Below are 15,079 nucleotides of genomic sequence, written 5' to 3' on the forward strand. Positions count from 1 at the left end.
CTGACCTGTATCTACATGATTGTATGCATTGCACAGCTGCCACATAATTGGCTGATGAGGTGTAATAAAGTAAACATGTTCCTAATAAAGTGCTCGGTGACTGTATAACAGCAACAATATATATAAATATATGTTTATGTTTAGTGTGCATGGTCACTCACTGTTACTCATTCTCTCTTATTCTCTCTCGTCCTCTCTTTCTCTCTCCATCTCTCTCTCTCCCTCCCTCTCTCTCATTCTCTCTCTCTTTCTCTCTCTTTCTCTCTCTCTCTCTCTCATTCAGTGTTGATTCGCACAAAACAGGCGTATTTGTTTTGTCAGTGTGCACATGGTTGTGACATCCAGGGCCTTGTTAAATGCGATGCACCACATGGACACCTTTGTAACCCTCACTCCCCCCCTGTTTGGCAGTCAGGCTGGAGAGGAGGAATCTGGGCTGAGTCATGGTAATTATTAATCCCCCTTGTGATGCATTGGCATAGGGTGCTTATGAGACAAATGGCCTCTTCAGCTGTTATCAGGAAAACTGGAGAATGTTGTTCTACATAAACAGGGAGGTCTGTCCCATTTAAGAACTATGCTTCTTAGTGTCAGAAGATAATATGTTTCTGCAGGTGAGCGCAGTCATCCATTCCCAGAATTGCTTGATGATATTGAACCTGCCACCTGCAATTCTACTATAATTTAAATATAAATATGTATACCCATTTTCCTGTCAGAAAGAAAAAATGGTTATATTCTATGAATTCCCAGAAGGTCAGTTCAGCTTGGATCTCATCTCTGGCTCAAAGGTTCCTTTAATTTATTGTATTATTCACATGCCAATATTTATGTACCAATTAAAAATTAATCCAATCCATTGGATTATAATTACAATTTGTAAATGACAGGCAAATATCCAATGAAAAAATCAGTGTTCATGTTCAAAGATACAGTAGTTGTGAGCAAAACCAAGTTTTGTTTATTTCATTTGGGCGTTCAGATATAATGACACAAAGAGACATGTTTTTTTACGGGTTGATTAAAAGAATGTGTTCAGACAACTATGACAAGTCAACAGACTATTCTGTTAGAACGTAACTTGTTGATCAGCGCTGCTCAACTCCATGTCCTGCGGGCCTTTGCTCCTGCCGTGCGCTACACCACCTGATTTCACTCATTATTTCACCCACTTGGTTCAGATAAACTAATTCATTTATCAGGTGGTGTAGCACATGGTTGAAGTGAAAATCCCAGGAGATCAGCAGTTTCTGAGATACTCAATCCACCCTGTCTGGCACCAACAATCATTCCGCAGTCAAAGTCACTTAGATCACGCTTCTTCCCCATTCTGATATCTGGTCTGAAAAACAGCCGAACCTCTTGACCACGCCTGCATGGTTTTATGCATTTAGTTGCTGCCACACGATTGACTGATGAAATATTAGCATTAACAAGCTGGTGTACAGGTCTAAGTAATAAAGTGATCACTGAGTGTATATAACCTTAATATTAATAATTTATTAAACATTTATGAGTGCATCCGTAATGCGGAATTATGTCTGAATGTGCACGTTAAGACTTGAGTATGTCCTCACAGTGGACAGACAGAAAGCGAGGAGGGCCCAGGCCCCCTTGCTCTGCCATGCCTGTGGTTGGTGTTCTCTGAGTGAAACTATAAAACCCAGAATGTGTGTGTCAGCATCACTGTTTCACTTCAGTGATTATGGGGGCATAGTATTATAGCAACACATCTGCCATTGTATCCTATATATACACACCCCTCATATCCGGACCACGGAGCCACAACAAAAGTGAGTTAGTTCATGATTGACTGTGCTATGGTTACGCCACAGTTCTGCTGTGGCATAGTTGACCTACATTCATATCGTGCTTAGACAAAGTTGCACCCTGTCACAGGAGTGTTGTTTGACTGGGTTATCTTCACTGTTACTCATGTGCGTAACTCCACTGGACGTCCTTGATGTTGTTTTGCTTTATGAGGAGCTCTGGATAAAGGAATGTGCTGTAATGCCATGTGATATAAATAGGTACACCAGGTGGGCAGTGCAGAGCCATTTTGAGGGGCAGGTGCTCAAAGTGAGAAAAAGACAGCCACCCTCAGTTACCCTACAGAATATATTTGACCAAAATGAATGAAAGAAAATTAACAACAGCAACAATAACTATGAATTTTGATTTCTATCACATGAATGGGTTGCATTGGACACTTGGAGTAAAAGATACAGGACACATGGAGACACCCCCTCAGCACATACCTGCACATCAGGGTGCCTGCAGTCTGTACACCGATCCACAACCCTTTCCTAACGGGCACCCTGGAGTCTGCCAAACCATGGTACCCTTTTCTAACCAAAATTTCAAGACGGTGACATACGCAAACCGGTCACCCCGGCGGCCGATTCCAGAAGTGATCCGTTACCGGGGGGATGAAATGTCCGGGCGCCAAAGCCAAGGTCTTAACAAAGCAAAGACGGAGGATGGTCACTGCTCTGGGAAAGGAGATGCGTCAGTCTCTGCCAAACCCCCATCTCTGAAACAGTGCTTTGCCTCGGATAACCTCACCAATCCCCACAGCCCACACACGTAAAAATAACACCGTCTGTCAGAGTGCTGCTCCTGTCACATTAAGACCACGAGGACACCTACTCCTCATCCCCCACACCTGTCCATCTCAGAATGCCTACACACATACCACACACACTCATACACACATACCACACACACTCATACACACATACCACACATACCACACACACACACACATACCACACACACTCATACACTCATACACACACATACCACACACACACACACACATACCACACACACACTCACACATACCACACACACACACGCTCACACACACATATCACACACACTCATACACTCACACACACTCATACACTCATATGCACACACACATACCACATACACTCATACACACACACACATACCACACACACTCATACACTCATACACACACACACATACCACACACACTCATACACTCATACACACACACATACCACACACACTCATACACACACACATACCACACACACTCATACACTCATACACACACACACACACACATACAAACAGTCACTCATACAAACACACACACTTACACACACACACACATTTAATAGTTTTTTTCATGTCCACATACCAAAGCGACAGTAAAGGACATAAACACTATAGACACACAGTACAGGATAATGACATGGACACTAGCAGGATTATTAGGGGTACAGGTAGCATCGCCGCCTCCAAATATGGAGGCTTCCTTTTATTGCTGACATAGAGCAATACCTTTGCTCGCAATTTTGGCATTCCTGCCAGTTGCAAACCCTAAAAACTAAAAGCTTGAACTTGGAGCCAAGTTGTTCTATGGCTGACACCAGGGGCTGATACTTCAGTGCCTTAGTGAGGAAGGCCTCTTCTAGGCTGAAATTATGTTTTCCTCATCAACAACAACAACATCTGGACTATAAGCAGACACACACACACACACACACACACACACATACACAGACATGCACACACACATGCATATGTAGACACACATAGACATGCCCACATATACAAGCACACTTTGAGACTCACACACATGCTCTCACACATAGACACACATGCAAACACTTCGACACGCACATACACAGTCACTCATGCAGACACAGATACACCGTACACTCACACACAAATGCACACTCCCAGGTGAGCCTATCTGAACAAGAAGAGAGCTAGAAACTGAGATCACATCTCTTTTGGGGATTCTGGGGGAATCTTTAGCTTTCTTTTGCAGGAATAATTTGTTACATGTTACATGTAACATTGTCGTCACATCTATACAGTGTTTTTGAACAAGATTCCAATGAATTGTCTTATTAAAACTACTTACATACTTTGTACTATTATTCTCTGAAGGGACATTGTGTTCCTGGACAATTTTAGAGGGAATCATAACGCTATGCACATGTGTGGACATGATGTACCATCTGTTCATTTGAAACGTAAGGCATGTAAGATTTGATTTTAGAAAAGTGTTGTTCTCCACTCTCACCAGCAGGTAGCAGAAGTGGTCCACAGCATGTTTGCATATGTACTGTGGACACAAACTGTATTCACTATCATGAAGAAATGCTGAAACGATTACTCAAATCCCTCCTTAATTCATGAAAATGGCGAAACAGAGAACCGAATAGAGAAAGAAAGAATGAGAATGAAAAGTTGAGACATTATGAAATGATAGGAGATTTGATTGTGAAAGTCGGTGGAGCTGACGTGTACATATTGATATAACAGACAGGTTTGTAATTACTTAATTCAACCCAGTTAATGCTTTTCTCAGATTTTACCGCTGTGCATTTTATGAGCCGCAAAGGATAACATTTATGCAGCTTAATTGAAGCAATTAGGTCGGCACACCGCAATTATATAAAACACTTCAGTTCTCAAGAAATGTCATTTGACACTTCTGGTGTAAAAACAGTTTTTTTCAGTCATAAAACATCCATGAATAAAATAACACGGCTGGAACTAAACTCAACAAAGACAGAGATTAACATTCTTCATTATCATGTATGCACTTTGCCTGTTGAATGTGTTTTATGTGTTTGTGTGCATGTTTTGTGTGTTTTACCATAATAATGGGTAGAGGGAGTGTTGACATAAGCAGAAGGGACGGAGATGAACATCTCATCCGACTAAACATTTTTTATTTTACAGGTTTTACACACAGGTTTACATCTGGTTTCTCATCCATCTTGAGGGAACTCAAAATTTGCCTCACCCTGTCCTGTGTCCTGCAGTACTCAGGGAGAGTTGTGGTTGTGGCCTTGCTGGTCAGAGAGTTGTGGTTGGGGGTGTGGCCTTGCTTGTCAGGGAGTTGTGGTTGTGGTTGGGGGTGTGGCCTTGCTGGTCAGGGAGTTGTGGTTGTGGTTGGGGGTGTGGCCTTGCTGGTCAGGGAGTTGTGGTTGTGGTTGGGGGTGTGGCCTTGCTGGTCAGGGAGTTGTGGTTGTGGTTGGGGGTGTGGCCTTGCTGGTCAGGGAGTTGTGTTTGTGGTTGGGGGTGTGGCCTTGCTGGTCAGGGAGTTGTGGTTGTGGTTGGGGGTGTGGCCTTGCTGGTCAGGGAGTTGTGGTTGTGGTTGGGGGTGTGGTCTTGCTGGTCAGGGAGTTGTGGTTGTGGTTGGGGGTGTGGATTCCTGAGAGCCCAGGGTATACATACAGTATGCTAGGTTCTATCCCTTCCAATCACCCTGGCCTAAGGGTCCCATCGAATCCTTGGCTGAACTGGATACTTTCACACTTGCAGTAAAGGCACATATCCAAAAAAAAGCCAGTGATGTGTAATATATTTTAGGCTAGGGCAAATTCCCAACTCCCAATATTGTTATTTTACAAGATTCCAGAGTGTCATTAACAGAGCAAGATTGAGAAATAAGAAGATAGTAAGATCCCGCCAAGCACAAAATGTTCTCACAATGTTAGTGGAATGGTTTGTCAAGGTTATAACATTGTCACTTGGCACTGATAACATGGCAGCAACATTGTGAGAAAGCTTTGTGTTCGCTGGCATGCTGGCTCCTTATTTACGGCTGGGCGGGGCTAAGTGAAGAGGGATGGGATACGGTGAAAGGGGCATGTCCAAGGGTTCAAAGGGTCTTGGAGGATCTTACTCCTGGTCTTTTTCATCTCCGTGCGTGATGATATAGACCAGGTTCTTGTAGTCAAGGTTACCAGCCACATCTGGAGGGAAGGCGGTGAACATCTGCTCCATCTGAAAAGACGGTCAGAGCTGACTCCTGATGTACAAAACGTCATACTGATACACAACACACAATACAGCACATCACATGGACACACAACAAGCAACAGCATGCCATTTGGACACACAACACACAACAGCATACCGTACAGATACACAACACACAACTCGGTATGTCGGCTACACACAGCATAGCTCAAGTACATGTGTCCATTTATATACAAACACAAGTATGTGCACTCATACAGTATTGGCATGTGTATGCCTGTGTGTTTGTGTATGTGTATATGAACGCATATGCATGTGTGTATATGTATGAGCGTGTTCATGTATAAATGTGTGTGTGTGTGTGTATGTGTGTGTGTGTGTACGTGTATGTGTACATGACCGCATATGCGTGTGTGTATATGTATGAGTGTGTGCATGTATAAATGTGTGTGTGTGTGTGTTTATGTGCGGTGGAGGAGGTCTGGTACTCACCTCGACAGGGGAGAACCTCTCTGCCTGAGTGGTGAGTATCTCAGTGATACTGCAAAGAGAGAGGGGCTCAGTGAAAGCACTGCATGTGTTCACAGTGGTGTGAAGGCTCAGCGCTGCGAGGTTCACACATGAAGGGCTCAGTGAATGCACTGCGTGTGTTCACAGTGGAGTGAAGGCTCAGCGCTGCGAGGTTCACACATGAAGGGCTCAGTGAATGCACTGCGTGTGTTCACAGTGGAGTGAAGGCTCAGCGCTGCGAGGTTCACACATGAAGGGCTGCACTGAATGCACTGGGGGCGACATGGCTCAGGCAGTAAGAGCAGTCGTCTGGGAGTCCGAGGGTTGCCGGTTTGATCCCCCGCCCGGGCTGTGTTGAAGTGTCCCTGAGCAAGACACCTAACCCCTAAACGCTCCTGACGAGCTGGTTGGTACCTTGCATGGCAGCCAATCGCCGTTGGTGTGTGAGTGTGTGAGTGTGTGTATGAATGGGTGAATGAGAAGCATCAATTGTACAGCGCTTTGGATAAAGGCGCTATATTAATTCCAACCATTTACCATTTACTACGTGTGTTCAGCCTCACAGCAAGGAGGTCCTGGGTTCGAATCCCCGTCGGCCAGGGCCTCTCTGTGCGGAGTTTGCATGTTCTCCCCGTGTCTGCGTGGGTTTCCTCCGGGTACTCCGGTTTCCTCCCACAGTCCAAAGACATGCAGGTTAGGCTGATTGGAGAGTCTAAATTGCCGGTATGTATGAGTGCGTGAATGAACGGTGTGTGTGCCCTGCCATGGACTGGCGACCTGTCCAGGGTGTATTCCTGCCTTTCGCCCAATGTATGCTGGGATAGGCTCCAGCCCCCCCGCGACCCTGTTCAGGATAAGCGGGTTCAGATAATGGATGGAAGGATGCATGTGTTCACAGTGAAGTGGAGGCTCAGTGCTGCGAGGTTCACACATGAAGGCTCAGTGAATGCACTGCGTGTATTCACAGCGGAGTGGAGGCTCAGTGCTGCGAGGTTCACACATGATTGGAGGATCAGTGGCTGCATGCGAGGCGTTCACACACAGAACTCACAACTCCTTCTTCAGAATGCCCGTCCCCTCAGGGTCAAACACTCTGAAGGCACTCAGGATGGTGTCCTCTGGGTCAGCGCCTGCAGGAACAGTTCAACAATACATTTACACGGTCTGAAAGCATACATGTATTTCCCATATATCATATTATATTACTGTTGCTCTCTTATTAAAACCATGCACCTCTCAGCTTCTCTCCAAACATGGTCAGAAACACAGTGAAGTTTATTGGGCCTGGTGCCTCCTTCAGCATCTCATCGATCTCTTCCTGCTTCACATTCATACGACCTGCCAAAGTACACACATTCATTACATTACATATCATTTAGCTGACGCCTTTATCCAAAGCCACTTACAGTTCATTAAACTCAGCAGGAGAGAGTTCCCCCTGGAGCAATGCAGGGTTAAGGGCCTTGCTCAAGGGCCCAACAGCTGTGTGCATCTTATCATGGCTACACCCAGGGATCGAACCACCGAACCACCTAATCATGTATCTTAACCACTAGGCTACAGGCTGCCCCTCATCTCAGAGAGACAATCCACTAATCAGGAAGCATAGTCAGTTTGAAAATAAATTCATGAAAGGCTCTCTATTGATACATTACATTACATTACATTAATGGCATTTGGCAGACGCTCTTATCCAGAGCGAAAGAGATTCTGCTGTTCTGACCTCAACGGGGAGTTTGTTCCACCACCATGGAGCCAGAACAACAAAAAGTAGCCGTGAACGGGAGGTGGAAGATCGGAGAGGTGGAGGCTCCAAGCGGCCTTTGGTGGCTGAACAAAGAGGTCTGGCAGGGGTGTAGGGTCTGATGATTTTTTGGAGGTAAGCTGGAGCTGACCCCTTAACTGCTTGGAAGGCTAGCACCAATGTTTTGAAATTGATGCAAGCCATGACAGGCAGCCAGTGGAGGGAAGTAAGCAGGGGGGTGACATGCGAGTGTTTGGGAAGGTTGAAGACCAGACAAGCTGCTGCATTCTGGATAAATAATTTCTATATTGGTTCAGTATTTATTACATCTCTGGCCAGCGTGTGGCCCTGATTGGAAGCAAATATGACAACATGATATTCTGGAATCCCATTGTCAGATTATGATTGGGTAACAGTTTCTGAGCAAGTCCTCCCCTTATTGCAAGCACTCCTAATGCTATTCCTGCATGCAGCTGATTTACTAAGACGTTCATACGCACCCAGGGCAGAGAAGGTCTCTCTCAGGTCGTTCTTGTCTATGAGTCCATCTCTGTTCTGGTCCATGATGGAGAAAGCCTGGCCACAGGACCCATGACCGTTAGTGAGGTAAATCACCCAGTGTGAACTCAAGTGGAGTGCTTAATCATGGACATGCACATGCAGGTGCCTAAGACTGTGCAAAAGTCTTAGGCACCTGCATAACATTCTGTACAGATAAGATTCTTTCAAAAATAATTCAATGAAAGGTCCTAAATAAACGTACTACATTACATTTTAGTCATTTGGCAGAATCGTTAAAAACTGAATGAAATCAATATTTATTGTGACCACCCTTCGGCGTTAAAACTGCATCACTTCTCTGAGATAGCCAATGCTGTCCGGCAGTTCTATAAGACAATCAGCAGGGAGGTTGTTCCAAGCATGTTGGAGAACTTGCCACAGTTCTTCTGCAGACTTTGGTTGGCTCCTTGCTTCTGATCTCAGACAACCTTGATCAAGTTTTTATGTAAAAAGTAGTAAATTCCTTACAGTAATATGTTACTTTTTAAAATTAAATACACAAATGTCTCTGTAAAATGAAATCTTTTGGAAAATGAATATTTGGAAATCTCAAATGTGTTATTTTATACTAACACACACAAAAAAATAAACATATGTATAATAAAGTCTAGGGTACTGTACATATGCGTCGTCATAGTAAAAAGAGGGAGAGGGAGAGAGAAGATGAGGGACACAGACAGGGAGAGAGTGAGAGGGAGAGAGAGCATTTTTAGACAGGCGAGAAGCGGAGAAAGACAGACAGAAATATTCTCACCTCCTTAAACTCCTCGATCTGGGCCTGCTCGAACATGGAGAAGACGTTGGCTCCCTCGCCTGTTGCCTTCTTGGCGGTTTTGGGTGCCTGTGGCAGGGGCCAAACAGAGATTTAGGGGCTGTGCAATGCCTCTCACACAGGCCCGAGCATTTTCATCCACTCAACACAAAATAATATGCAGAGAGACCTGTGCATTACATTCTTTTATGGGCGGCCTGTAGCGTAGTGGTTAAGGTACTTGACTGGGACCCACAAAGTCGATCAAAGTCGGTGGTTCGATCCTACTAGCGAGTCAACGGTTCATAACATAGTCAGTTCAGTATCGGTTCATTCCGGTGGTACAGTTCTTCAATCCCACCCCCGTTCTCACTAAGTCTTAACTGTGCCCCATGGAGCCAGCCTATGACAACCTTAGGTGATAACCAGCCATATTGCCTTTCATTTCCGTTAGAGTACCCGCCCTTACCCCTGACGAGCATGCACAAGCATACAAACAACTCATTTAGAGTGATGATCCAGTACACACTTTTATCACTTTTCCCTTTACCTATCCATTGAAGCTGAGACATGAAAGGAAGCTTGTGTTCAGTTACAGTACAGTGATTGGAACCTTTCCATTCATGTTTTTTCATATAGCTAACATTTAGAAGGGTATACTTTAGCCGACTCATCACTTTGACATACACCTCTCCATAGTATGCATGTAGTACTGTGTGGCCTGTAGGGTGTAAAATAGTCACTGGCTCTCCTGTAGTACTGTGTGTCCTGTAGGGTGTAAAATAGTCACTGGCTCTCCTGTAGTACTGTGTGGCCTGTAGGGTGTAAAATAGTCACTGGCTCTCCTGTAGTACTGTGTGGCCTGTAGGGTGTAAAATAGTCACTGGCTATCCTGTAGTACTGTGTGGTCTGTAGGGTGTAAAATAGTCACTGGCTCTCCTGTAGTACTGTGTGGTCTGTAGGGCGTAAAATAGTCACTGGCTCTCCTGTAGTACTGTGTGGCCTGTAGGGTGTAAAATATTCACTGGCTCTCCTGTAGTACTGTGTGGCCTGTAGGGTGTAAAATAGTCACTAGCTGACTGGAATTGTGGGAACAGCTGGTGATTCTGAGCCAAGGAGAAAAAAAAAACCCAAATTCACTGGGCATCACTTTATGCAGACAGACTCCTCTCTCTCCTGGGCACTGAGTGCCACAGCATGGCGATATCTGTTTCTGTTTGGCTTGCTGACATTCGTAATAATGAGGTGAAATGTAGCACCATGTCAAATTAGCAATGTCAGCTTGCAAAAGCTTCCCAGCCTCGTGATATGCCTTCATATGACACCTATCAAAATGACATCTGCACTAAACAGGTCCTTAAAATATAATCGTTGATGCTTTGATAAATCCCAGCAGTAAGTATCGGAAATAAATCTATGTTCTCAAAGGCTTGTGAGACTTTGGACATCCCTTCCGAATAAATCACGTGTTCAAAAACTACATGTCAAAACCCAACCCATGTGAAGAATACATTGAAAACAATTCACTTGTGAAGAAACACATCTGTAAATGTCAAGTTCACATGTGACATTTTATTTTCACATATATTTTATTTTATATATTATGTGGAAATGATAAATTCTCTTGTGCAGTTGTGATTTTGTTTCGTAAAGGCACTGCTCTTCATTTCCAGACAACTTTGCCACCATTGTTTTGTTTGCAAGCTGTTAGGGTTAGGGTTAGGGTTAGGGCTAGGGCCGGGTTGCATCTTGGTCAGGCTTGGTTGTTAAACCGCATTTTGACTGGTGCATTTCATAGGAAATCGAACGAAGGCACAAATTGCGTGTAGCCTTGAGATCACATGGGACGCAAAGGCAGAGAAATGCGGTCTGATGAATTGCCATTCCCTCCATTCACCATGGCCCTGCGGATTACCCAGCAGCAGTTTAACGTGACAGTGAAAGGTCATTTCACATGACTCACTTTGGGCCCAGTATAGTCTCCTATAAAGCCCTTATCAGTATTATTAGAAGTATAAGCACAGCTGGAGAGATGTGTGTGTGTGAGGAGGGGTGTACTTTTATTCTCTGGGTAATTCGATCTGTATCTGCCTGATTTCACTCGTCTCCATTTACTATGAGAGTTATACATTATACCGTGCTGTGAAGAAGTATCCTGATTTCCTCCATTCTTTTGCATACAGACTGGTTTCAGATCTTTAGACAAAATGTAATATTACCATAAGGGAACCTGATGAAACACAAAACACATTTTTATAAATTACCATTCAATTTCTTTAATGGAAAAAGTTGTCAAACACTCAAATAACCCTTGTGAAAAAGTCATGGCTCCCTTAATCTTAAAAACTGGTTGCACCACTCTTAGAAGCAATAACTGCAATCAAACACTTACTATCATTTGATATTAATCTTTCACCTCGCTGGAGTTATTTTCACCCACTTTCCTTTGCAGAACTTTCATTTTCTTTGGCAAGCCACAATCAAATCCAGAATAGATAGAATAGAAAAAAAGTTGTAGAAACATATCAGTCTGGAAAGGGTTAAGCCATTTCTAAGGCTCTTGGACTCCACTGAGAGCCATTATCTCCAAATGGAGAACAATTAAAATGGTGGTGAATATGAATATGAAGTGGCTGGCTTGCCAAACTTCCTCCAAGGGCATAGTGACATCAACTAATCCAGGAAGTCACACATATAATTCCAGAAGAACATCCAAAGACCTGCAGGCCTGTCTAGCCTCAGCTATATCAGAGTTGATGGCTCTAAAATAAGAAAGAGACTGGGAAAAGAAGGGATTATTGAGAGAGTAGCAAGGTAGAAACCACTGCTAACCAAAAGAAACATCAATGCTTGTCTCACAATTGCAAAAAAGCTCCTGGATGATCCCCAAGCCTTTTGGGAAAATGTTATATGGACAGATGAGTCAAAAGTGGAATGATACAGGTCCCATTATGTCTGGCGTAAAGCAAATGCAGCATTTCACTGTAAGAACATGATACCAAAGGTCAAACATGGTGCTGTTAGAGTAATGGTGTGTGGATGCTCTGCTGCCTTGGGACCAACTTGTCATTATTGAAGGAATGACGAATTCTGCACTGTACCAGAAAATGTGTGTCTGGTCATCTGTCTACAAGCTGGAGCTGAAGCTGAAGAGTAATTGGGTTTTGTAACAAAAGACGTAACCCAATTGAAGCAAGTCATCCATTTGACTGAAAAGAATGAAGGTTTTGGAGGGGTCTAGTCAAAGTCCTGACTTGACTTGAATAGAGATGCTGTGGCAGAATGTGAAAAGAGCAGTCTTCATCAATTTGTCTTTATTAAAGGTGCAATAGGTAAGATCATTGTGTTGAAACATTGTTACAAGACCATTGTAAATCCCTTCCTATCATTGAAAAAGGCTCACTGACATGTTGACTCACCCTCTGCCTGTGTTTGTAGTTTGTACTTAAATTCGGCTTTCAAAATAAGCAGTTGACAGGCACTCTGTAAAACATCATACAGCTGTACAATAACTCAAGCTCATTGTTTGAAAATTGGTTCTAACTACCACAGCCAATGACGTTTAAAAGTCAGCGCATTCACAGAGAAGGGGTGGGGATAAACAGTGTTGTGGTTTGAGTGGGTTTGTTGCTGCAATTGCTCCCATAGCCGTTAGAAGTCTGAAATTACCTATTGTACGATTAACCTCCTGAGCCCCTGCCTCCTCAAATTAAGATATTACATTTTGACTTCCGGGAGCTCTGTCCATAATGGGACATTCATTCAAAATGAAATAAAATACGTACCCTCAGTGTGCACATTATTATGTATTTATTAGGCTTATTGTTTAGACTTCTACTGCTGTAGCCTATCCACTTAAGAGTTATGAGGCTGTAGGCAACAGCTAATATTCCAAATAGAAAACCTGCAGCACCATGCTATCTAGTATGTTTTGACTTGAAATTGAACTAGTCATTATAACCAAATTTGAACTTTAACGTTTAAATGTATGGTCTGCAGTTCCAGTTAAAGAGGAAGAAAATAGATGCATTATGTCTGCGCTGGGTCTTGTGTCTTAATTGCAAATTCATCGTGACAATAGAAAGTACACATTCTGGCCACTTTATTCGGTGTACCTCTATGACCGTCAAGAGCTACCCATTGCATCCAAGACAACCTCACAATATGGATTCAACAAAGCGCTGGAAAGATCTATGACTCGATAGCAACACAGTTTACATTTTTTAGACACACATGCATGGTGCAAACATCCAAGGTGCTCTATTTGTGCTTTACTGGATTACTGTCATGTTCATGGAACCAGCTTGAAACTAGAGATTATACACTCAGTGAGTACTTCATTAATACCTAATGAAGTACTCATTGAGTGTATAATCTCTAGACTTCTACTGCTGTAGCCTAGCCTATATATTACAGTTATGATACAGTCAGACATGTGTTTCTACATACCACTGTTGTAATGTGTGGTTATTTGCATTACTATTACCTTCCTGTCAGCTTTGACCAGACTGGCCATTCTCCACAGATGTCTCTCACTAACAAAGCATTTCTGTGTGCAGAACTGCTGCTCACTGGATTATTATTATTAATTTTTTTTTTTGCATCATTCTTTGCAAACTCTCGAGACTAGTGTGCATGAAAATCCCAGGAGATCAGCAGTTTCTGAGATACTCAAACCACCCTGTTTGCCACCAACAATCATTCCATGGTCAAAGTCACTTAGATCACATTTTTCTTTGAGAAAAATGTGATGAGAACATTAACTGAAGCTCCTGACCTGTATCTACATGATTGCATGCATTGCACTGCTGCTACACAATTGGCTGATTAGATAATCGCATGAATAAGTAGGTGTAATAATAAGTAGAAATGTTCCTAATAAACTGCTTGATGAGTGTATATATATATATATATATATATATATATATATATATATATATATATATATATATATGAGAAAATATTTTAATTTCAATATGTTTTTGTCATTCAAGACACTTGGATTATGTAAAATGTAAAATACTTTCTAAAATCAATGAAAAACTAATTCAAACACTTTTTCAAGGCACTGCCAATGCATGAAAGTCTATAAATGCACTCTTCTGAATAGCTCACATGCACAGCTCTCTGCTGAAAGGACCATTACTCCCCAGCTAACACCACATACTCCACAATCACCATGGTAATGTCCTGTCAACCAATGCCAGCACCCTGCAAGACACGAAACTAATCAGCCAATTGTGTGGCAGCAGTGGAATGTTTACAATCATGTAGATACTCCGTTGTACGTCGCTCTGGATCTGCTAAATGCTTTGTAATGTAATGTAAAAAACTAACTAGCAACAAGTGGTGAACCACTACCCAGATCTGAGACATAGACCACCAACCCCATTCATCCACTCACTACATTTCCCAATGTCGCCCCTAGAACACATGCAAAACAAATAAACCAGAGGATTCCCCTCTGGCTCCGAGCATCTCTGCTCAGCCTTCAGTGTTTTTTCACCCCAAAAAACAGCCGCCACCTCCCCTGTCCAACAGCTCCACCTTCATCACAGAGTTTAATACGAAGCCCCCTCTACGATTCGGACCCATAACCCTTCCCTACACCGAGGCACTCATGGAGCCCCCCCACCCCGACCCAACCCCACTCACCATGGCTGAAGCTGAAGGCGTTTGTGACTGAGCTGAACTCTAGAGAATGGCAAGGAGCACAGGGGTGTCCTTATGTACTCCCACACACAGTCACCAGGTGG

General features: G+C 43.3%; 1 protein-coding gene across 1 annotated transcript; it reads right to left on the reverse strand.

Annotated features, from left to right (window-relative positions):
* Positions 1-5,676: 5,676 nt before the first annotated feature.
* Positions 5,677-15,079, reverse strand: LOC133142057 (myosin regulatory light chain 2, ventricular/cardiac muscle isoform-like). The gene is made up of 7 exons (XM_061262998.1): positions 14,979-15,079; positions 9,327-9,413; positions 8,512-8,587; positions 7,501-7,605; positions 7,319-7,397; positions 6,250-6,298; positions 5,677-5,781 (listed from the first exon to the last, which is right to left on the reverse strand). The coding sequence occupies exons 1-7, from the start codon at positions 14,979-14,981 to the stop codon at positions 5,677-5,679; spliced, it is 504 nt and encodes a 167-aa protein (XP_061118982.1). The 5' UTR covers positions 14,982-15,079.

This window comes from Conger conger, chromosome 12, assembly GCF_963514075.1.
Source record: "Conger conger chromosome 12, fConCon1.1, whole genome shotgun sequence".
In the NCBI taxonomy this organism is placed as follows: domain Eukaryota; kingdom Metazoa; phylum Chordata; class Actinopteri; order Anguilliformes; family Congridae; genus Conger; species Conger conger.

What these genes read in the sequence shown, in the direction of transcription:
- LOC133142057 (XM_061262998.1), bottom strand. An exon ending in GTTTGGAGAGAAGCTGAGAG is followed by an intron (nt 7,398 to 7,500) that starts GTGCATGGTTTT and finishes CTGTTCCTGCAG; the next exon opens with GCGCTGACCCAGAGGACACC. An exon ending in AGAGGTTCTCCCCTGTCGAG is followed by an intron (nt 5,782 to 6,249) that starts GTGAGTACCAGA and finishes CCGTCTTTTCAG; the next exon opens with ATGGAGCAGATGTTCACCGC.